Here is a 20,934-nt window from a genome sequence, read left to right as displayed (position 1 = left end):
AAGTTCTATAAACTGATGAACATCCTTACAAGCATTTATAAGGTTTAAAAATATTTTCTAGATTTATAAGATTTAAGAGAATTAATATATTTAAAAAAAAATCAAAATTAGAAGAGTTAATAAAAAGTATAACAAAAAATAATAATATCTGGATTAAAAAAAATTTAAATCAATACAAAATTTCAATCTTTTAGTAGCTAATTTTGTTAAATACTAACAAAACATAAAAATAATTCTAAACCACATCAGCATATTGCATTAAAAAAACACAATAAAATATGTTTTTATAATAGAATTGATAGTACAGTGCTGCCTAACACATACATGTCTTCCTTCTTTTGAAACAAAATTGTTGAAACATGTTGGTAGTCAATCTTTTTTATAGTTTTCCTGACATAGTTGTTTTTATTTTTAAGCCACAAAACAACATCATACAAGGCCAAAGCCAATCCTTGAGGGACAAATGAAACGAAATCCCTACTGATAGTTTGAGCACCCTTGAAGCCTCCTCATTCATCACGAATGCAAATACCTAAACCACAATTATGGTTAGCACTGGAAAAAACAACATCTACATTGAATTTCAAATAACCTGGTGGCGAGGCATACCAATCATGTACTTGGTGTGTGAGAGGTCTTTGAGGTGGCTCTTGCATGATACGCATAGCACACCTCCATTGATATAGGGTATCATGATCCCTAATTGGCACTATGTTTGAGGGGTCACTCCATTCCAGACTTTGTCATTCCTAGTTCTCCATATGCTCTCACAAATTAATCATCATTATCATGGTTGTATCATTCTCCACTAAGCTTATCCAGTAACTTAATGATGAACTCTGATAAACTTTTAGCATTGGAATAAAGGGGGAGATGTATTGCCACAACCCAGCTTGAGTCCAACACAACTTGGTCTAAGGGCAATCCGTGAACAAGTGCCAACCATTTTCCAAATCCATGTCACAGCAAGCATGAAGTGCGGAGACCCCAACCTGTGGCTTTCTTAAGTTGATTCGTATAGGCAGATTATCTCTACACATTCTCCAAGTGAAGTGTCTTACTTTTGAAGTACTTCTAATGTATAGATTATGATAAGAGGAGTATCAAGGTTGAGAAATAAACATATGTAATTTAATGATACACCATAACTGTTGGAACATGGAAATCCTTCTTGCTACTATTTAGTCTGCTTAGTGAACTTGCCTAGTACTTGACCACAGGATTCAAACATGAATTTTTTCTATTTTAAGTATTGTATCTTCTGCATAAAAAATGTATGTATGACATGCTATTTTTTAAATTTACCAAAAGTATGTTTGGATAGAGTATTTAAAACAGGAAAAGTAATTTAAACAGGAATTCAAAATTCTTTAAGATAAAATTTGGTGTTTGGATATTTTATTTGAAATTTTTTAAAATTTAAGAAATTTTAAACAAAAATTTCAGTTAACTAAAATTAAGGAATTTTAATTCCTCACTAAAAAGGAGAGAATTTGAAAATTCTCACTACTCTAGCTGGCTCCTTTGACCCTTCCTCACACTCTCGCTTGACCCTCCCTCACTGTGACTTTGGCAGTTCTGTTGCTCTCTCTGGTTCATTGATTTCTCATCTATGCTTTTTTTTTTCTTCTCTAATCTAGGGTTTCTTGATTCAGATTTTGTTATTGGTTTGTGTTTTTTATTTTGTTTCTTAATCTCAAATTCAATTCATTGATTTTGTGTTTTGATTTGTGTTTTGTTCTTGTTATTGTCTCTTTGATGTAATAGCATGGTTTAGATTCAAAATATCCGTGCACATAAACACTATGCTCCCCTCTGTCGCTGGAGGATCTGGCGTCACTGTCGTCGCTAGACATGACACTGGAGAAGTGAATCGAGGGGCTGGCGATGAAGGTTGGAGAGAATATTTTCAATTTCATGCAATCATTTTGCGGTGTGGATGGGTCGAAATTGGTTGTCCAATTTTGAAAATAAAAAAAAATTTAATTTCTTTATCCAAACATACAATTTTGAAAAATGACAGAATTTCAATTGAAGTATTTGAAATTTTTAATATTTAAAATTCTTTAGAATTTTAAATTATCTAGTCCAAACACACTCGAGCCACTTGTATGCAAAGAATACATCGGCCAAAACCCTGTTTTGATTCCGTATCACAGGAGGAAAAAGATTGCATATTGGATTTCAGGTGAGGCAACAAATATTAATATATTATAGTACTACATGACTGCTTTAGACTTTGGACCATGATATCTGTCTTAAATAATGCCCTAAATCATTATGTAGGAATTTACTGAAGACCTAGCAGTTCGAACTCACACAACAAAGAATTACATGAAATCTGCAAGGGTAAGCTCCTCTTTTTTTGTATTAAAGAATATCTAGGTGTAAGAGATGACAAAAAGTTTAAAGGTTAAGTGAGAAGACTAAAAGGTTTCAACCTTAATTATACTTCAATTTCATATTATTCTGTTCAGCTGCAATTACTCCAATTTTCCCTCTAATAAAATATTTTTCTAGAATTTTGTATTATTACACTTTGGCTTTTGATATTTCATGTGTCTTGCTCAAGGAATATATAGATGGTAGATGTTGTAGTTGTTATTAATAAAAAAGAAGAGATTTTATCATAAGAGAAGTACATAGAAACTAGAGAGGAACAATAGATATCCCCCCTTTAGCTGCAGCGAAAGAAATGAAGGATGAAACTAACAGAAACATCAAGCCTAAGGAGTGGATAATCATTATGATAACTTATAAAATTGGGCCCACTGTAGTGGTTGTTAAGTATGATTGTATGAAGGTGAATGGTTTTAGTTGTTTATTTTTTGTTGCTTTACAAGTTACTTGCTTTAGAGTGTGTTCAGGACTCGGGTGTTTTCATTATCAGGTTGGCAATTCTTGTTGAAAATTGAAATATACCAATAAACTAAGCTTGGTAAAAGTGTTGTTACAAGCCCAGCTCATTATGGATAACACACAGTGTAATATTATTCTCTGACATGCAAAATTGAAATTTATTATTAATTTGACTAGGAATTGGGACTACCTTAAAGGTCATGCCTAGGTTCTTTCCAAATAAATGGCTGCCTTTTGTTTCTTTCATTTAGTTTTCTGCCCGACATGTTTTTTTATTTATTATTAATTTGACTTTTTCTTCGTAAATTGCAATGCAGGACAAGACATTTGAACATCCATATCTGCAAGCCAGTGGAGGTCATATGTAAGTGCATTTACAATTTTCACATTCTTGTAGTTATACTATCAACTACCAAGATCATAATTATTGAAACTGGAGCGAATAAGGCAATTAGGTTATATTGTCAGGTCACTAATCAAGCTGTTTTTTATTTCAAGTTAATTCTTGTATTGTGGCACCCTCTGGTCATGGATTCTAATAATAGAAACAATCTCTCTGCATATGAGAGTAAGGTTGCATACAATTTGTTCTTTCTAGACCCTGCAATTGTGGGAGCCTCATGCAATGCTCCATCCTTTTAATATATTTAATTTTTGTAATTTAAAATATAAAAAACTATTTGTTTAGAAACTGCCCCCCCCCCCCCCCCCTCCGCGCGGAATGTGCATACATATAGTAATAAAATGTGTTTAGTAAAATGCAATTTAATAGAAACCGCAACTTATAACACTTCTACTGAGTAATATATGTTTCCTGATTCAACTGCCTGGTTGATGGCTCAAATACTGTGGCAGAGTCATATGTGAGGCACAGAACATCATAGAATCAAACGCCACTGAAACTGTCTGGCTCCTAAGTTAAGCTGTTGCTCATATTCTGTGTCCTGCATTTGTATAGTTTGGTGCTTGTTCTTGTCTGGTTTTGTTCAGTATATTATCATATATTAATATTCTCTGCATTTTTTATGGACGCAAGCAATTTACCTCTCTTGGCTCTTGACTCTATTAGATTAGAGAATTGCGATTGTGTGGTTTCCTTAAAGAAGCATATCTATTATCTAACATGCCAGAAAAACATGTAGGAGTATACATGGTTAATATAATATTTGATGAGGGAATTTGTTTGGAGCTTCGGTTTTGACTATTTTTATTACCATTGATTTCACGTGTTTATTTTTATGACTGCCGCGTTTAATCTTTGTATGGAGAAATACCAGATGATTCCAATTGGTCAGTTGGATCTACCGAGGACAACTCAGAATATGAGAGTACCTCTGTTGGTTGGTATGAACAGAAAGACACGGTTGAGGAAGAAGATCTTACGTTGACATTCTCAGACAAGGTTATGGTCAGAAGCTTCTCGAGCAAAGCTAAGAAGGTTCTGCAGAAGCACACTGCGTCTAATTTCCATGCATTTGGCGTTGCTGTTATTGCCTCTACACGATGTAATCAAGAGATTGTGCAATTTACGGAAGAATGAATAGTAGAAGGATTGTTTCATATAGCTCGCTAGTGTAGCGTTAAATTAGACCCTCCTCCAATGTACATAACAGAAAAGGGGGGGGAAATAATGGAAAACCATCCTCTATGTGTCGGTTAGTATCAATATATGAGAACCGCATAATCCCTGGTGTTGGCGTGAAATAAGCTGCATAAAGTTGTCTTTTTGGTGGTTATTGTGAGATTTTTATTATTTTGTTTTCATGGGGCGTTTCAATAAAAATAGCCTCAGCTTCGTAAGACTATTGCAGGAGATTAAAAAAGAAAAAGAACGTAATATGCATAATAGTGTACATCGAGAGTGAAAAAGTGTACTACGGGTAATAAAATTCAAGTTATGCCTGGGAAAGAAACAAAGAAATTGAAAACATGAGAGAAATATGAAGTCCAACAGAATAGATGGAGAGGGTGGGCATGGAAAAATGTTGGTAACTTTACAAAGTGTAGAAGTAAAGAATGAATGGGCTGGGAGAGTGTCACCTCTCCTCAAAGTCGACATCAATAATGTCGGGGTCTGACTTATTAGATTTGGAGTTGGTTCTACCTTTGGGTTGCCACACAATGTTGCCACAGCCTGTACATCGGATTATTTGATTCTTGTAACCACCAAATTGCATCTTGCAAGCCGGACAAGTCCCCTGTTGTGAATGTGAAAATTATAAGGCAAGTCCAGTAGCATAATTAATAGAGATAGATACAGCACCATCCATACCTTAATAACTAAGGTGTTGGCCAAAGTTCCAATTAGAAGAGGTCCTGCAAATGGAAGTACCCATGTTGCGATTATCAGGATCCGGAAAAGCCAACCAGACAGTGCTAACCAGATGAACAGCAGTGTCTGCGATAACCAATTCAGATTCAGCAAAATTAATGATACGACAAAGATAGATTTCACATACTTACAGCAAAGCTCTTTCCAAGCGGACTATCCAGAAAGTCCTTGAGCTGCTTCCTGTACTGCAAATTACAATTTCAATCAACCAATCAATCAGGCTTTCTTTCACAAAACAAAAAACAAAAACAAACAGACCTTGGGCCAGTTTCTTTGGAAATCGATGCTCAAAGTGCGGTAACGTTGTCCAATCTCAAACTCACGATCAATCTCGCGGGCTCGGTCTGCGGCCGCCCTCGCCACGGAGGAGAGACGCCGCGAAAGGGAATAGCGCCGGTCGATGCGCTCCGCAGTCTTCTTCGCTTCGAAGACGAACCGCTCAAACCCATCGTTAGCACTTCGCCACGCCTCACTCCAAACCCTATCCATATCCCTGCCTCCCTTACCAAAGGCTTTCACTCTCATCGCTCTCTTCGGCTCAATCCTAAACCTAATGTTTGGTGGTTGCCACCGCACAGGCGCGGTTGTTGCCATCATTTTCTTCTTCGTCGCCTCCCCTCGCCCTAGACCATCTATGCCTTTTATTATCCTTCTTCACAATTAACCCATTCATCTCATTTTGTTTTCCATTTTCTAACCGTAATTCTTCAGCAACCAATAAATAAAAATATTTATTCAAATTTAAACAACTGACCGAAAATTGTTTAATTCATATTTTTTCTTCTATTTCTCATTTCATGTTAACTATTTTCGTATTTAAAATAATTTCTACAATTAAAAATATAAAAAAATCACAAAATTAAACAAAGTATAAGTGTAAAATATTTATAGATTTGTAATTAATTTCTATTAAAAAGTCGAATTAAACACCTTTAATATAGTCTCTCAAGTTTCATCCATAATATTTGAACTTAAAATCTTAATATGATTACTCAAATTAATATAATAAGATAATCATAAGTAATTATTTTTTGATAAATTATATTTTTAATTTCTTATCAACGAGTTAATGTCATTAATGGGTCTCGATAGATAAAAGATTAAAATTTATGTTTAGAAACTAAAATTAAAATTTATATAAATAAATAAAAAATAAAATTCCAAAAACATCCATCCTATTCTTGTTTGTAATGAAATTTTTTTAAGTGACATGTAACAAGGTTACAAACGAATTTTATGTTATCCGTTATTCCTATATGAATGTTTTAGTCCAATAAATTTAATTAATATGATAAATAAGTTCTCATATAAAATTAACATTACAATCTAATTATTGTATAAAAGCTAATTGATTTTTATTAATTATTGACCATGTTTTCCTTATATTGTAGGTATCATCATTCAAATACCTTATATTGTAGTTATTATCATTCGAATAGAATGGTAATGTACTAATTTTAATAAGGAGTGCTGACTCAATCAAATATGTAGATGTAAATTTTAATGGCTCGTTCAGTTAAGAATGAAAACATTTTAGCTTGTTTTAAGAGAAAATCTTTCCTTTTTCTAGCCCTTTTTTCCATATTTTAATAAGAAAATAATACTATCAAGTATTTTTTTTCAAGAGCACGTGGAGAGGGAACTTGGAGACAAGTTAACAAGTAATGTCGATAATTTTATTGAAGATACGTTTAGTTCATTTAAATGTATCACAAAATGCAAATTAGTAAGTATTATGTTTATGAAACTTTAAGTCACGATAAAATACAAAAAAAGGGTTGAATGTTTTGTAAATAGTTTTTGCAAATTTTCTTTAATTTGAATGTATCATCTTATATGAGACGGTATAAGAGTTTATCTAAAGTTGAGGATTTTTCTTTGTTATTTTTTTTTATAAACTAAATAAAGATCTTTGGTTTTAGTTTAGTTAAGGCAAGTTAAAAGACTTGATAAAATACATTAATTAAGGAGAAAAACAAAAAAAAAATCCAAATTCGTCTTAACTTAATGAATGCATTTAGTCATCGACAAAACGCAGATTTCCATTAACACATTAAACTATTACAACTATTCTTTAACCCTGAACATTTTCAGACTTAACATATGTATTCTTTGACTTGGTTCTTCAAGCAACAATCTAAGTATTTATAGTTTATACATGCAAGTCTATCCAGGCTCAGTTTTAAATATTATTTAAATTTTAATGTCTCTTCAAGCTTCAATCATTTTCACTGAGAAAGGTTTAAGGGTAAGTTACTTGATTATTTCATCTTGGCATGATTGATAGACAAATTAAGTTAAAGTTTTCTTTCCTCGGAGAATTACAATGAAAATAAAATAAAGGAATTGAAAATCTTGTTAAGGTGTTTAAGTCTAAGTTCAAGTTCTACATTTTCACTTATCTGAAATTTATAAACGAGCAAGAAGTGTTCGGTAAAAAATCATTGGGCTTCATCTTAATGTTTTTCACCAATTAGTCATTTTTATAAGATAAAACGTCTAATTTATCTTCCTTTTCTCTTACTAGCGCCGTAAGCTAAAATACAAAGTTTTGTTTTACCAAGTATAGTACACTGTTGTAAAACTTCTTTACTTGTCAAGATCTTACACATGTTTTGTTCTAAAAGATAGTAAGAACATTCAAATAAGTATATTTGGAGGACAATGCATTTGTACTAGAATGTGTCAGTTTTACTTATTTATCTGTCTAAGATGATTAACTTCATTTGCAAGTCTAAGGGTGAGTAAATGTAAAATGATTGTAAATAAATATTTGAATTAAAACTTAGTGATGGCCTATTTTTTGGATTTTTTCAGAGTTATTGTATTGTGGAGATTGGTACTAATAATACTGGTGATATAATATAATTTTTTCTTTTGGGCGATAAAAAATAGATAGAATGAGATGTAGAATTCACATATAATTTATTTTTTTTCTTATTTCTTCGTAACCAAACACATAATAAAGGGTGATTGGTTGAGTTCAAATGAAAAAAAAAATAAAAATCATGTGGATCTTACACTTATTTTTTTTACTTTAATTCAATTTTTTTTTCATCCTCTTCCACTCAACCAAACATACCCTAAAACTTTGTTTAGTGTTTTTCTAAACATTTTTAGCCGTTTAAGTTAAACGGTTTTTTTAGCCAACAATAACATTTGCACATGGATAATCATGTTTTTGTTTGAAGCTTTATTTCATTTTTGTCTGTTAATTAACATTTAACACTTTTATTATGCAGAATTAATAGTAAACACCAAATAACAATACATATTAATTTCATGTAGGACTAAAATATAATGTCAATTTTAATGAAGGACTAAAATTTGATGTATTTTTCATATAAGAACTGAAAAAAAAGTTTATCATTCATATATAATGTTCGACTATGGTTATACAAATCAATATTTAGTTTAATGCCATTATAATGGTTTCAAATGATAAAATTGAAAATGTAATGTAAACTGTACATGAAAAGTAAAATTTGTTAGTTTTATATAAAACTAATACATAAATAAATACAAAATACATATCTTGTGGCGATTATTATATTATTTTTTGTTAACTCTAATTGTACAAATTCTCATTAATGTGATAAAAAAATTCAAAGCTAAGAAGAATAAATTATATTTATTTACACAAAAAAATCGAAATACTATTCTTCCTCTTCATAAATAATACTATTAGTCGGTTGAAATTTCTTGATCACGAGTCAAATGACTACTATTCTCTTTAGGAGGCACACGAGAAGTTTTTTCAAGTTTAAAAATTATGATTAATCATGAATCTCCAAATCATATTTTTTTAAATGAATAAAATTTATTTGATTAATCATTAAAAAAATTAAATAAATTTCTTAGGAATCAAAATTACGTATATTTTTATCAATTATTTTAATTATTTATTATATTATATAATTTAATAAACAATATAATGATATTTTTAATATAACAAAAGAAAAAAAAAATTTCATCTCCTTTCATGAAAATATTTTTATGAAAAATTCATTAAAAAAACATTTTCAAGAAATAATTTTTTAAAAAAATATTTATTTTTTTAAAATACATATCAAATATTAAAAATTAAATTTCTCTTTCTATAATCCCAAGAAATAAAAATCTTTTCTCATGTGAAACGTTCTGGAACCAACGGAATCCCATTCTTGTTAGTGGTCACGTATAAAAAAAACAACCACCATTCAAATGATGAATATATGGTATATGTATATGCCACGTGTAGGTCTCAAGCTTGCATCCGAAATCGAGGAAGAAAGATATTCTATACCAAGCTATCGGGTTCACATAAAGCATGTAGATAGAGAGGAGGCATTGAATATTATTTTTTTGGAAGGTTTTAACATAAAATTAGTCAAAGATGCCCAAATGAGGTTATTGACTACAGGACTCCAGAGGGGGCTGCTCAAGAAACTTACTTTTTCCTTTTTATGTAGATGGCCATAGCTACACTTTGCTTTGGAGTTGTTGTATTTCTGGTTTCTGGACGAGGTTTCTTTGAATTGCTCATGTGATCAGCATATCATATGAAAAATATTGGATGGCAAAGTTTTACTATGAACTATTGATCGACTTAATCAAATATATGTACATGTACATTTTGAAGGACAGTCGTCACTGTTCTCTTTAAGAATCAAAACGTTTTAGTTTATTATATGATTTCTGGTTCCCAACCCTTATTCTCTGTATTTTAATGGGACCAATGTGGAAGGAAATTATATAAACTACGGCCACTCAATCCGCAAGTTACATTATTTCTTCCTTCTGGCAAACAACAATTATTGAAGCATCCATGGGCCGCATTCTTTCTTTGTTGCATCAAACAAAAATTATATAAATCATCCAAATTTAATTCTTAAGTTATATTATTTCTTTGATGTATCCAACGATAATTATATAAATTATAAACACTGACTCATAGGTTATATTATTTATTTATAGTAGCAAATTGTAATCAACTATAAATTAAAAACTCAATTTTTATATTTAAAATATATTATCAAAACTATTAAATAATCTACAATCAAGTCCAACCAACTAAAATAAATACTACACTTATTTTTTCTTCTCAAGTACTCTTAGGAACCTAAATCACAATTTTTTTTTAATTTACTTGTTTCTCCTCAAAATACTAGTGAAGAAGTCACTAAATAAATTAGTTACTCACATAAAAAAAAAAATCAAGTTAATATCTTTCATTGTTGCTGCGAGGAACACCTACTTTATTCTCTAAAGAATCCGGCATTAAGAACAACAAGAGAATAAAAGATTGGAAAAAATCCCAAATTATAATGCCTAGGATTTTTTTAGAAAATCACAAGAATACTAACATTTAAGTTTGCAACACCTCATACACAAAATCCATTACTAATATTTGTCTAGAAATTAATTATCCAGTTTATGAGTTATGAGTTTATCTCAAAAAACTTTAAATAGAAATGTTTTAAGAGATGAATATTTTTTTTCTTAACTAAAATCATCTTCCTATGTTTGAGTGCCACAAGGTTATAAGAAATTTGATGGGTTTTAGAACAATGAAGGAAAAAGAGTGAAAAGAATGAGAGAAGGAAAAGATGAGACTGGAATGGAGATGAGAGAGTTACATATAAGAAATGAGAATGAGAGGTTTATGTTTTTTAAAAAATGAAGGAAGGATTAATTTTTTATTATATATTTTTTTCTTTTCAATTAAGTGAAATAATTCTTTATAATGTGAATCTCACACCTGCAAATACATTACTTTAATTTAAATACTTTTCTTGAATTTTCATCTCTATACTAAAGAAGGGTAAGATAAAAAATAGTTTTATTTTCTGAACGTATAAATTTAGAATGCTTATCTTCAATAAGAATCTTTGTAGCAGTTATTCATTTAACGATAGTATTTTAAGAGATTCTTCTCAACATTGTTTTTTTTCTCAATCTATCATTTTCATTTTCTTTTCTAAATTAATATTTTAAAAAGAAATTATTAATAAGTAAAAATAATATTATATTATAATATAAATTATTTATGATAAATATAAAATATAATTTTAAATTTTAAAATAAATATTTATTACAAATTTTAATTATAATATAATTTATATATTTAAAAGTATTTATAGTTTGATTATAAGTTGTGATTGAATAGTAGTACTAAATTATTATTGGGGCGATATATTTTCTTCCTATATAATGGTAAGAATTAGCGAATAGCAGCAAAAGAAGATTAAGATAAGGCAATGAATCTGATGCAGGCGGTTCGCTACGACGCCTACGGGGGAGGTCCTGCCGGCCTCAAGGTTCCTTTCCTCTCTGTGTGTCTGTTGTTGTTCTTCAATTGAAATTAACCTAATTTATTTCTTTGTTGTAAGCAGCACGTTGAAGTTGCCGTTCCCAGTCCAAAGGCAAATGAGGTTTTAATCAAACTGGAAGCAGTTAGCATTAACCCTATTGATTGGAAGATTCAGAAGGGTCTTCTCCGTCCTTTATTTCTCCCCAGAACCTTTCCCCACATACCTTGTATGTAATACTACTATCTTTTCTAACTCTCTACCATTCACTTTTATATTAATTAACATTCCTTCATTCTTTTTTCGCGTCAGGCACTGATGTGGCTGGAGAAATAGTTGAGATCGGAACTCAAGTCAAAGATTTCAAAGTTGGCGACCAAGTCCTTGCTAAACTCACTCATCAAGTAATTTTAATTCTCCCTTTCTTTCACTAAAGAGCCTCTCAATACCTGTTGTTGTTGTATCTCTATCTTTTCTGTATCAAAACTAACACTACCAAAACATAACCACGCATTTTCGTGCCGTGCACTACATCTTAATTTTCCACTTACTTGAACTATAGGACTTTCTTAATTATATAATATTAAGAGGCCAGGCTCCTACTATACTATCACCAGTTTCAGGGCTTTGTGCCTTTTGACATATGCCGCCTTACCTCCTTGGGCCTTGAGTGGAGAGGGAATACCACAACTAGATACATCATCATGTCACAAGACAGCAACCTTACCCCATGGCATGCAAAAGCTCATCCTCTCTTTGTTACATAACAATACTACCTACTTTACTGCCTTTCTTTTTGTCTAAAAGCTAGTAGAAATTTAGAATATAATGGAAACCAATATAGAGTAGTGTTATTCAAAGGAAAATTGTTGCAGAATTCCCTACCGAGTATAAACCCCTTAGAGGAAAACCCCTGCCCGAGCTATAAGCCATGGCTGTGCTAGAACCAAGAAGAGGAATCCCGTCTGTCTCAAGGCTGAAGGAAGGGAATTGGCTGCGGATAATGAACTCATCCTCCCAAGTAGCTTCATCTACAGTCTTTGTCTTCCATTTTATTAGCCATTGCGTGATGATTTCACCATCTTTGTTAACCTCCTGAGAGGCTAAGATATCTTCAGGCTCTGCCAAATCAGTTACTCCACTTCCAAGTCCTTTGGCAGTATTGGCTCAACAGAATAGTCCCCCACAGCCTTCTTTAGTTGGGAGTTGGGACACATAATGCTAAAAGAATTCTAGTGTGAAATAAATGGCATGTTACAGCAGTTCTTGTTCTAAGTTAAAAGAACCTTGTCCAGTTCATATGCTAGTATATTATTATTTATAATGGCTGCTGTCTAATAACCATTTTGTGTTGTGTTTGTTGAATAACAGTATGGAGGTGGGTTTGCCGAGTTTGCTGTGGCTAGTGAGAGCTTAACAGCAGCCAGACCATCTGAGGTCTCAGCCGCTGAAGCTGCAGCATTGCCAATCGCCGGGCTTACAGCTCGTGATGCCCTCACTCAAATTGCAGGAGTCAAGCTTGATGGGACTGGCCAGCTCAAGAACATTTTAGTAACTGCTGCTTCAGGTGGTGTAGGTCACTATGCTGTTCAACTAGCAAAACTAGGCAACACCCATGTCACAGCCACTTGTGGGGCTCGCAACATTGACTTTGTTAAGGGCTTAGGTGCCGATGAGGTTCTTGACTACAGGACTCCAGAGGGGGCTGCACTGAAGAGTCCATCTGGTAGGAAATACGATGCAGTGATAAATTGTACAACTGGAATATCTTGGTCAACTTTTGATCCTAATTTGACTGAAAAAGCGGTGGTAGTTGATTTAACACCTAATGCAAGTTCATTGTGGACTGCTGCCATGAAGAAAATTACTTTTTCCAAGAAGCAGCTGGTGCCATTTTTTGTAAATGTCCAGCGTGAGGGCCTGGAATATCTACTTCAATTAGTGAAGGACGGGAAACTGAAGTCTGTTATTGACTCCAAGTTTCCTTTGAGCAAAGCTGAAGATGCTTGGGCTAAGAGCATTGATGGCCATGCTACCGGAAAAATCATTGTGGAGCCATAGGTACAGTTTGCTTGGAATTGTTGTATTTCTAGTTTCTACATATCTGGACAAGGTTTGTGTAAAGCTCATATGAAAATGAATAACTAGGGATATCGTATGCCGTAAGGATTTTAAGTTAATGTGTTTTCATTTGATATTTCGTACTGGTTTGTATATGACAAGATGCTTTATCAGGCAACTTTTTCTCGTGTCCTACTCGGTTGTTGTGCTTTCAGGAAACGGGTTAAGACGACGAATCCACATGTGTATAAATGAGCAATACGCATTCCACATTCTTTTTGGGTATATTACTGAAAGATGCAATAGGTTTTATATATAAGACAAAATTAAACTGCTTTTCGACAAGGTGTGAACATTTTTTCCTTTCCTTTCTCGTGATTGAATTAACGTTTGTTTGTTTTAGCTTAAATCTTGATAAATGCTTATTTTTCAAAATGTTCTCTTATGAAGCTTAAGCTGATAAAAAGAAGTGATTATTTCATTAAAATAAGCTATACCAAATGTGCACTTAATATCTAAGTAGAAGAAACTGGTCATCTCCACTGCACTGAAGAACTTTTGAGTACATTCGTCTAATCTTTTCAGTATTCTAGTGATACAAAATGATTGTGTCTTCTGATCCAACATCTTTCTAATATTACGTTACGACCAGAGTCCAATGCTTCTCACTTGAAAGCAATAAAATAGATCAAGATATATTTTTTGTTTGAAATTCAAAATTTACAAGTGGTCTTTGTTGATCGACTATCAATGGGGACATGTGGGTTTTGTAGATTTAATTTGTGATTAGATTTGAAAATCAGTGAGATACACAGGAAGCAAGGGAGTGTCAAAATAGTCGAAAGGGTATTTGGGACGGGGCAATGAAGGATTGTGAGTGGGAAATAATGAACAAATCATGCTATATACCTAGCTAGAATACATTTGCTGCTTCTGTTATTTTGTTTGGATGCCTTGAGAATTCTAAATTAAGCTATTTGGGCAAACTAGTTCTTTTGATCATAAGAACACGACATTTCCTTCCAATCCAATTACTTGTCCATGGTGGATCTCGAGACACAACTTGGTACCCAGCATTTGCGTACAATTTGCGAGCACCTAGATCTTCTTCATAAGCTCGGAGGGCAAGAAACTCAAAACCCCACAAAATGGAAAGCATTTCACAGGCTTTCAACAGTGCGGTCGCTATTTTCTTCCTCCTGTTCCATCAATTAGTTACATGAATATACATACATTTGACAACAACACAGCACAAGGAACATCAAATTGTGTGCTTAACCACCTGAAAGTTTTGGAGACGGCTATTCCTGATATGTAAAGGTACTCTTCAGCTTCGGGAGGAAGATGCTGGAGCACGTTCTGGTCTCGTAAGACAGTGACATCTATGACACCTACAAGTTGTTTTGGTGAATCTGGATCGTTTATTGCTGGCTCAGCTACCAAACAAGCATACCTGAATAACATCATACTAGTACATTATTAGTGGCTAACGTTTCACTGAAGAATTGCTGAGATTTCAATTTGCATGCCAGACAGACAGATACTGATTCACTATTGTTGTGGTTGATATCTATTGTCATATTATGGCGTATAACTCAAATATGGTAACACAATTAAGAAAGGTTATCTCATGCTGCATCATAGTTTGTTTGTTTTAAAGTAGTTTTATATTATAAGTTGACAGATTTCATAACAATAATATTCATAAGCTTGCTAAGAGAACAAACTTACCTATTAGGAGGTGAGTTTTTAAGCTTGTAAAGAAGCCCCGAAAGCACTTCCGCCTATTGGGTCAAGGCAAGACAGCAAAAGGCACACAGATTAATTAAGAGGTGGTGGATGCCTGATCACAAAATATACAGTTGACCTTCTCACAAATCAAGAGTTGAATTGAAAGCCTTCATATTATGTCTAATGATGCTAGCAATTTTTCACATTCATTCATAACTATTTCATACTCCTTTAATGTACATAATTATTTACTCTTTTTAAAGTTGATACAAAAGATTAATGGTTTCATGGATCAAAATATAAGAAATGTAAGTAGGATACGTATGATGATTTATGAGCTGCCGCCCTGTTAAATTTGTTGTTAACGATATAACTTGTAATTTAATTCATGTACTATACTATAGTATAAGTACTTTATTTAAGAAAACTTGCCTCTTCTAAGCAGAAAAAAAAGAAGGAAAAGGAACCTGAAAGAATTGGAAGAACAATTCGTTGAAAAGAGAGACAGGAACATGGAATGCTTCGGCCTGAACATGAGATGCCTTCTTTATCTCATCTGCGTTTTCAAATAGTCTTCTTACTCTCCACCCATATTCACACACCAAATATTCAAAATGCTGCTTAAGCTTTCCGATGCTACCACTCTCAATCTGCAACCTCACATCCTGATCAGTTGTGCTGCTGCATTGCAACACCAAACCACCTCGCCTTTTCCTTCCCACTCTGTAACACGAACCTTTGGTTCTGGATCCTCTTCTAACACCATAATACCCCAAGTTTGAGAAGGTAAGTTTCTGTGAAGCATTGGGGTTGCTCGCCAGTAAATGAGCCATTCATGCATAAACCAAGACAAGCAAGGTTAGGCATAGGCTAGGCTTGCTCACTTCACATATCGCAAAATCCATTATAGTATTCGGAGTGGGACCGGTTTGTGTTTATCCGTGTGGCCTTTCTTGCTTGTGTTATCGTGGCTGCCATTTATTTATTGATCCACAGGCCACGTGCAATCATGTCAGCCAAGAAAACTCTTTTTCATTTCAACGTTTCATGCAAGAATGTAGAATCTCAATCTCAATCTCAAGTTTAATTACAATGCTACTCCATCTTCGCCAATCATATTCAATATCCTGCCAACACCATTAAAACTCGCATTATCTTTTATTTTTGTTTCATACAAAAATATCAAATTTAATTTCAATATTGCCCTCATTTTCGATATGCATAACATCAACAACAACCACACTCCTAAGCATCTATAGCCCAGAAACAGACATATACACATGAACATTTGCATCACTTTGGTTTGCTTCTATATAAGAGTAACTTGTCACCTAACTAACCATAAGTGAAGACTTGATCGCCTACAATCAACAATATTTGGAGGCAAAGACTTGAGTGACATGTGATTTAGGTTCTAATCTTTTACATTTCAGTTTTTTGGCTTTCTCGTTGCTTTATTCACCCTAAGCTATGATGCTAGCACGCATCTTTTACCTTGTGGGCATTACGTTAGATTACAAAATCAAAACAAATTATCCTTACGCAAAAGATCTCAATGATCAAATTAGTGCATGCTTGATTTTCAAGTGAAAAAGTATTTTTGAGGCAATTCTTTTGTTAAAGACCCTTATTTTTGTTTTTATCTATTGAATTTGTATTGGAATGCACACATGACATTTCTAACTTCAATCCAAATTAACATGTACCTAGGGATAGAGATTGAAGTTGCCACACTCCATAGTATGCCAATTGATGCGAGTTACACTTTGGTTTGCCTCTAAATAAATGTAAAAGTAATCGACAATATCAATGAAGCAAAGACTTGATCAGCTACACCTAAATATAAGATTCTTAATTACTTGATGTAAGCAAATAACATCATCAACAACAATTGAAAAAGAGGCTTAACCATAATTACATGCAATCACGTACAAGACAATTATAAGATATATAGTTTATTTAATGATTATTAAATTTTATATGATTTAAACATTTATCTTCATATAAATTAAAATTCTTATCTAATTAGATACACTTATCCTTCAATCTTATCAACCTAACTCTAATATTAGATTATATTTGATAAAACTAATTGAAAAAATAATTTTAAGCTGATAAATTAATTGAAAAGTGAAAAAATAGTTGAAAGCTAAAAATTGGTAGTTATAAGATAAAAAAATTAACTGAAAAGTTCACTGGAAATTGAAAAGATAACTAGTAATTGAAAGCTAAAAGTTAGTAACTATAAAATGAAAAACTAGTTTATTAAATGATAAGTGCGTGATAAAATTAATTGTTTAAATAGCTAAAAATATAAAATGATAAAAAAATAATGAAATTATGATTTATTTAAAGGATAACTAAAAAAATTGGATAAATATAAAGATGATAAAAATAAAAGAAAATATAGCAAGTTAAAAGATAATATTTTTAAAAAAATTAGTTCAACTGATGCTTCAAAAAATATTAGAAATTATTAAAAAATTTAATGTTTAAAAAATATTATTTTAAGTAACGTTTAAAAAAAATATTTTCTCTATTAGAATAGTGTATATTAAAAACAATCTAATCCTCCTTAGGCAATAATATTTATCTTTACAATTTGTCATACAAGCTGGGTTTGATCACGATACAAAGTATATATTAAAAGTATTTTTTCTGTTTTATTAAAATTATTTATAATTCTGTATTTTATTTTTTCCTCTTATATTATTTTGAAATTTCCTATACTATTGTTTGTCTTTCTCCTTTTTATTCATTTATTTAATTTCTATTCTTAAACTTAATAATTTACATGTGAATATGTACTCCCCAATTTCTATTCCATAATAATTGTTACTTAAAAAAGGTCATAAAATAATTGTCGCTTTATTTTTTTAATATAATATTAATTATTTTTTAAAATATTAATGATAGATAATAAATATTAAACATAAATAAATAAAGATATAATATTAATGTTATAAAATTATTAATATTTTGTATTTATTTATTAGTTTTTTATATGTATAAAATAATTAGGAAGATAATTACAATGGAAGGAAGAGAATAATTGTTTGAGGTTGTACTAGAAAGTTATGGTTTGGTTGTGTGAAAAGAGAAGAGAATTGAAAAAAACAAAAAAGATTTAGTTTGATTTATTATTATGTATGAAATGAAAGCTAAGGAAAGGAAGGGTAAAGGAGCGTAAAACTGGAGGAGTTTGTGTCTTGTTTTCTTGTGGCGTGGCATAGGATTCCGAATAAATGCATGTTTCTACTTTCCTTTTCTTCTCTCAGTCTCTCTAGCTAGCTTTCTTCTCCACTCTCTCAAATGGCCCAAAATGATTCCAACCCTACTCCGCCTCCGGAACCCCATGTAGCGGCGGAACCCATTACTGAGGATTTGGTCCAAGACAAAGAAGAAGAGGATGATAGTAGTAAGATTGTTATTCCAGTCCCAGAGAGCGAGTCCTTGTCATTGAAGGAGGATAGCAATAGGGTTTCTGATTCCGAGAAAAATGCCATTGATGAGCTGAAGAAGCTCCTGAAAGAGGAATTAGAGGACGAGGAGGTTTCCATCTGGGGCGTCCCTCTCTTTAAGGATGACAGGACTGACGTCATTCTCCTCAAGTTTCTCAGAGCTCGTGAGCTCAAAGTGAAGGACGCCCTTGTCATGTTTCAAAACACTCTCCGATGGAGGAAGGACTTCAACATCGACGCCCTTCTGGATGAAGATCTGGGCGACCACTTGGAGAAGGTTGTCTTCATGCACGGACACGGCAGAGAGGGCCATCCCGTCTGTTACAACGTCTACGGCGAGTTCCAGAACAAGGACCTCTACCACAAGGCCTTCTCCTCTCAGGATAATCGAAACAAGTTTCTCCGATGGCGTATTCAGTTGTTGGAGCGCAGTATTCGGCACCTCGACTTCACTCCTTCCTCCGGCATCAACACCATTTTCCAAGTCAATGACCTCAAAAACTCCCCTGGCCCTGCTAAACGTGAGCTTCGCCTTGCCACCAAACAAGCTTTGCAGTTGCTTCAGGACAACTATCCCGAATTTGTTGCCAAACAGGTTCTTTGCTTCCCATTTTTACACTTGCACTTGCTAAAAGGGATAAACCAAATTAAATTACTGTGACTTGTTTCAATCCTTCAGGTTTTTATCAACGTCCCATGGTGGTATCTTGCTTTCTATACCATGATCAATCCCTTCTTGACTTCGAGGACCAAAAGCAAATTTGTCTTTGCTGGACCATCCAAGTCCCCCGATACTCTTTTCAAGTTAGTCTACTGCTCAACAATCCCATTGCCAACTTCTCTTCTCTCTCTTCCTTTCATTATGACCTCACCTTCTATGTTTTTTTTCAAACATTAAATAGGTATATTTCTCCTGAGCAAGTGCCCGTTCAGTATGGTGGCCTCAGTGTAGATTTCTGTGACTGCAACCCCGATTTCACTATGTCTGATCCTGTCACCGAAATTCCTATAAAGCCTACCACTAAGCAAACTGTGGAAATTGCTATTTATGAGGTGTGCTTGCATCTGCAACTCTTCTTTCAATTACATTACACTAGACTCCCTCATGCCTATCAAAATTGAGGCTTGTGATTTTGCAGAAGTGCATTATTGTTTGGGAGCTGCGCGTGGTGGGCTGGGAGGTTAGCTACAATGCTGAATTCAAGCCTGATGTTGAAGATGCATATACGGTTATCATACAGAAGGCCACAAAGATGTCCCCCACCGATGAACCAGTTGTTTCCAATAGCTTTAAAGTTGTTGAACTGGGAAAATTGTTGCTCACCATAGACAATCCTACCTTGAAAAAAAAGAGGCTTCTTTACAGGTTCAAGATCAAACCCTACTCTGATTGAGAGAAAATAACCTCTGGTGGTGGTTTTGGGTACATGAAGGAAATTGAACTTGAAGAGTAAGAAATATGCATGTCATCATTTGTTCGGTCCATTTTTCATCTATAGTTTTGGTCGTGAGTTGTTTGCAGATTGTCTTTCTCTGTCTTTGTTGTTTGTTGTGTTGTATGTAACACTTTATTGCTAGTCTAAATTGTTCTTTTATTTTCTGGTGATGAACAATGTTGGGAGTAGCAAATGGAATTAAAATTGGAGTTGGTTTTGGAAATTACATTTATTCTCAGAATTACGGATCACATTGATGAGTGAACCAAACCAACAACATGTAGAAAGCCTTGTTATGAAAAGTTTCAATGTAAAAATTTGTTCTTGTACTTATCCAACTCGGAGTTTGGTCCAATTATAATCATTTTGAATGTCATAGATATGTAATACAAAAGGAATGAATGAGAAGTATGCCTGATTTCTATCTTCTTTTCTTTTGCTTATAATTCTCCATTTTAATATGTTTCTGTTTGATATTCATTCCATTTCTAAATGAAATTAGATCAGTACGTAACTTCAGATTGGTTGCTTTCAGTGGAATATTGCATAGGCTGCTATTCTCTTTCTTCTTGTCTGTGCTTTTACTCTTTATTTTGGTTTTGCAACTGCTAGGAATACTTTTTAGAACCAATATCTTCTCACTCTCACATAGAAGTATCTGTTGTAAAAGCTGGCATTATAGTAATATACAGATCCAATATCTTAACATACTTAAATAATGAAATTGTTTTCTTACCCGATTTAAACGTTACCATTAACTAAAT

General features: G+C 32.9%; 4 protein-coding genes and 1 long non-coding RNA gene across 6 annotated transcripts; 3 read left to right on the top strand and 2 right to left on the bottom strand.

Annotated features, from left to right (window-relative positions):
• Window positions 1–1,576: 1,576 nt before the first annotated feature.
• On the top strand, window positions 1,577–4,595 carry LOC121173178 (uncharacterized). The gene is made up of 3 exons (XR_005887522.1): window positions 1,577–2,349; window positions 3,177–3,223; window positions 4,137–4,595. It is a non-coding gene; the product is annotated as an uncharacterized lncRNA (long non-coding RNA).
• A 79-nt stretch (window positions 4,596–4,674) lies between these two features.
• LOC100306460 (uncharacterized) lies at window positions 4,675–5,886 on the bottom strand. Of its 2 annotated transcripts, none has more exons than NM_001248448.2 (4): window positions 5,450–5,886; window positions 5,323–5,376; window positions 5,132–5,257; window positions 4,675–5,057 (listed from the first exon to the last, which is right to left on the bottom strand). In NM_001248448.2, the coding sequence occupies exons 1-4, from the start codon at window positions 5,786–5,788 to the stop codon at window positions 4,896–4,898; spliced, it is 681 nt and encodes a 226-aa protein (NP_001235377.1). In that variant the 5' UTR covers window positions 5,789–5,886; the 3' UTR covers window positions 4,675–4,895. The 2 variants fall into 2 exon arrangements, with proteins under 2 accessions (NP_001235377.1, XP_006591822.1); XM_006591759.4 differs by having other exon boundaries at window positions 4,722–5,057; window positions 5,132–5,175; window positions 5,319–5,376; window positions 5,450–5,883.
• A 5,442-nt stretch (window positions 5,887–11,328) lies between these two features.
• Window positions 11,329–13,737, top strand: LOC100790762 (chloroplast envelope quinone oxidoreductase homolog). Its single transcript, XM_003540080.4, has 4 exons — window positions 11,329–11,490; window positions 11,566–11,710; window positions 11,794–11,885; window positions 12,853–13,737. Exons 1-4 carry the CDS (start codon window positions 11,431–11,433, stop codon window positions 13,540–13,542), a joined length of 987 nt encoding a protein of 328 aa, XP_003540128.1. The 5' UTR covers window positions 11,329–11,430; the 3' UTR covers window positions 13,543–13,737.
• A 474-nt stretch (window positions 13,738–14,211) lies between these two features.
• Window positions 14,212–16,220, bottom strand: LOC100800276 (uncharacterized). The gene is made up of 4 exons (XM_003540179.5): window positions 15,741–16,220; window positions 15,274–15,326; window positions 14,825–14,995; window positions 14,212–14,741 (listed from the first exon to the last, which is right to left on the bottom strand). The coding sequence occupies exons 1-4, from the start codon at window positions 16,104–16,106 to the stop codon at window positions 14,516–14,518; spliced, it is 816 nt and encodes a 271-aa protein (XP_003540227.1). The 5' UTR covers window positions 16,107–16,220; the 3' UTR covers window positions 14,212–14,515.
• A 2,324-nt stretch (window positions 16,221–18,544) lies between these two features.
• Window positions 18,545–20,337, top strand: LOC100804006 (patellin-3-like). Its single transcript, NM_001289316.1, is given in 4 exon segments — window positions 18,545–19,329; window positions 19,414–19,538; window positions 19,637–19,787; window positions 19,874–20,337. Coding segments are annotated over 4 exon segments (1,275 nt in total). The 5' UTR covers window positions 18,545–18,585; the 3' UTR covers window positions 20,129–20,337.
• Window positions 20,338–20,934: the final 597 nt, after the last annotated feature.

Source organism: Glycine max, chromosome 12 (assembly GCF_000004515.6).
Source record: "Glycine max cultivar Williams 82 chromosome 12, Glycine_max_v4.0, whole genome shotgun sequence".
Lineage (NCBI taxonomy): Eukaryota > Viridiplantae > Streptophyta > Magnoliopsida > Fabales > Fabaceae > Glycine > Glycine max.
Note: the sequence above shows the minus strand (reverse complement) of the source record. Positions and strands in the feature narration are given on the sequence as shown.

Coding starts and splice junctions, on each gene's coding strand:
- LOC100800276 (XM_003540179.5), bottom strand. CDS start 16,106: ATGGCTCATTTACTGGCGAGCAACCCCAATGCTTCACAGAAACTTACC. Junction 14,996..15,273: donor AAAAACTCACCTCCTAATAG/GTAAGTTTGTTC, acceptor GATGTTATTCAG/GTATGCTTGTTTGGTAGCTG. Junction 14,742..14,824: donor GCCGTCTCCAAAACTTTCAG/GTGGTTAAGCAC, acceptor TTGATGGAACAG/GAGGAAGAAAATAGCGACCG.
- LOC100790762 (XM_003540080.4), top strand. CDS start 11,431: ATGAATCTGATGCAGGCGGTTCGCTACGACGCCTACGGGGGAGGTCCT. Junction 11,491..11,565: donor GAGGTCCTGCCGGCCTCAAG/GTTCCTTTCCTC, acceptor TGTTGTAAGCAG/CACGTTGAAGTTGCCGTTCC. Junction 11,886..12,852: donor TTGCTAAACTCACTCATCAA/GTAATTTTAATT, acceptor GTTGAATAACAG/TATGGAGGTGGGTTTGCCGA.
- LOC100306460 (NM_001248448.2), bottom strand. CDS start 5,788: ATGATGGCAACAACCGCGCCTGTGCGGTGGCAACCACCAAACATTAGG. Junction 5,258..5,322: donor CGCTTGGAAAGAGCTTTGCT/GTAAGTATGTGA, acceptor TGGTTATCGCAG/ACACTGCTGTTCATCTGGTT. Junction 5,058..5,131: donor CCAACACCTTAGTTATTAAG/GTATGGATGGTG, acceptor CATTCACAACAG/GGGACTTGTCCGGCTTGCAA.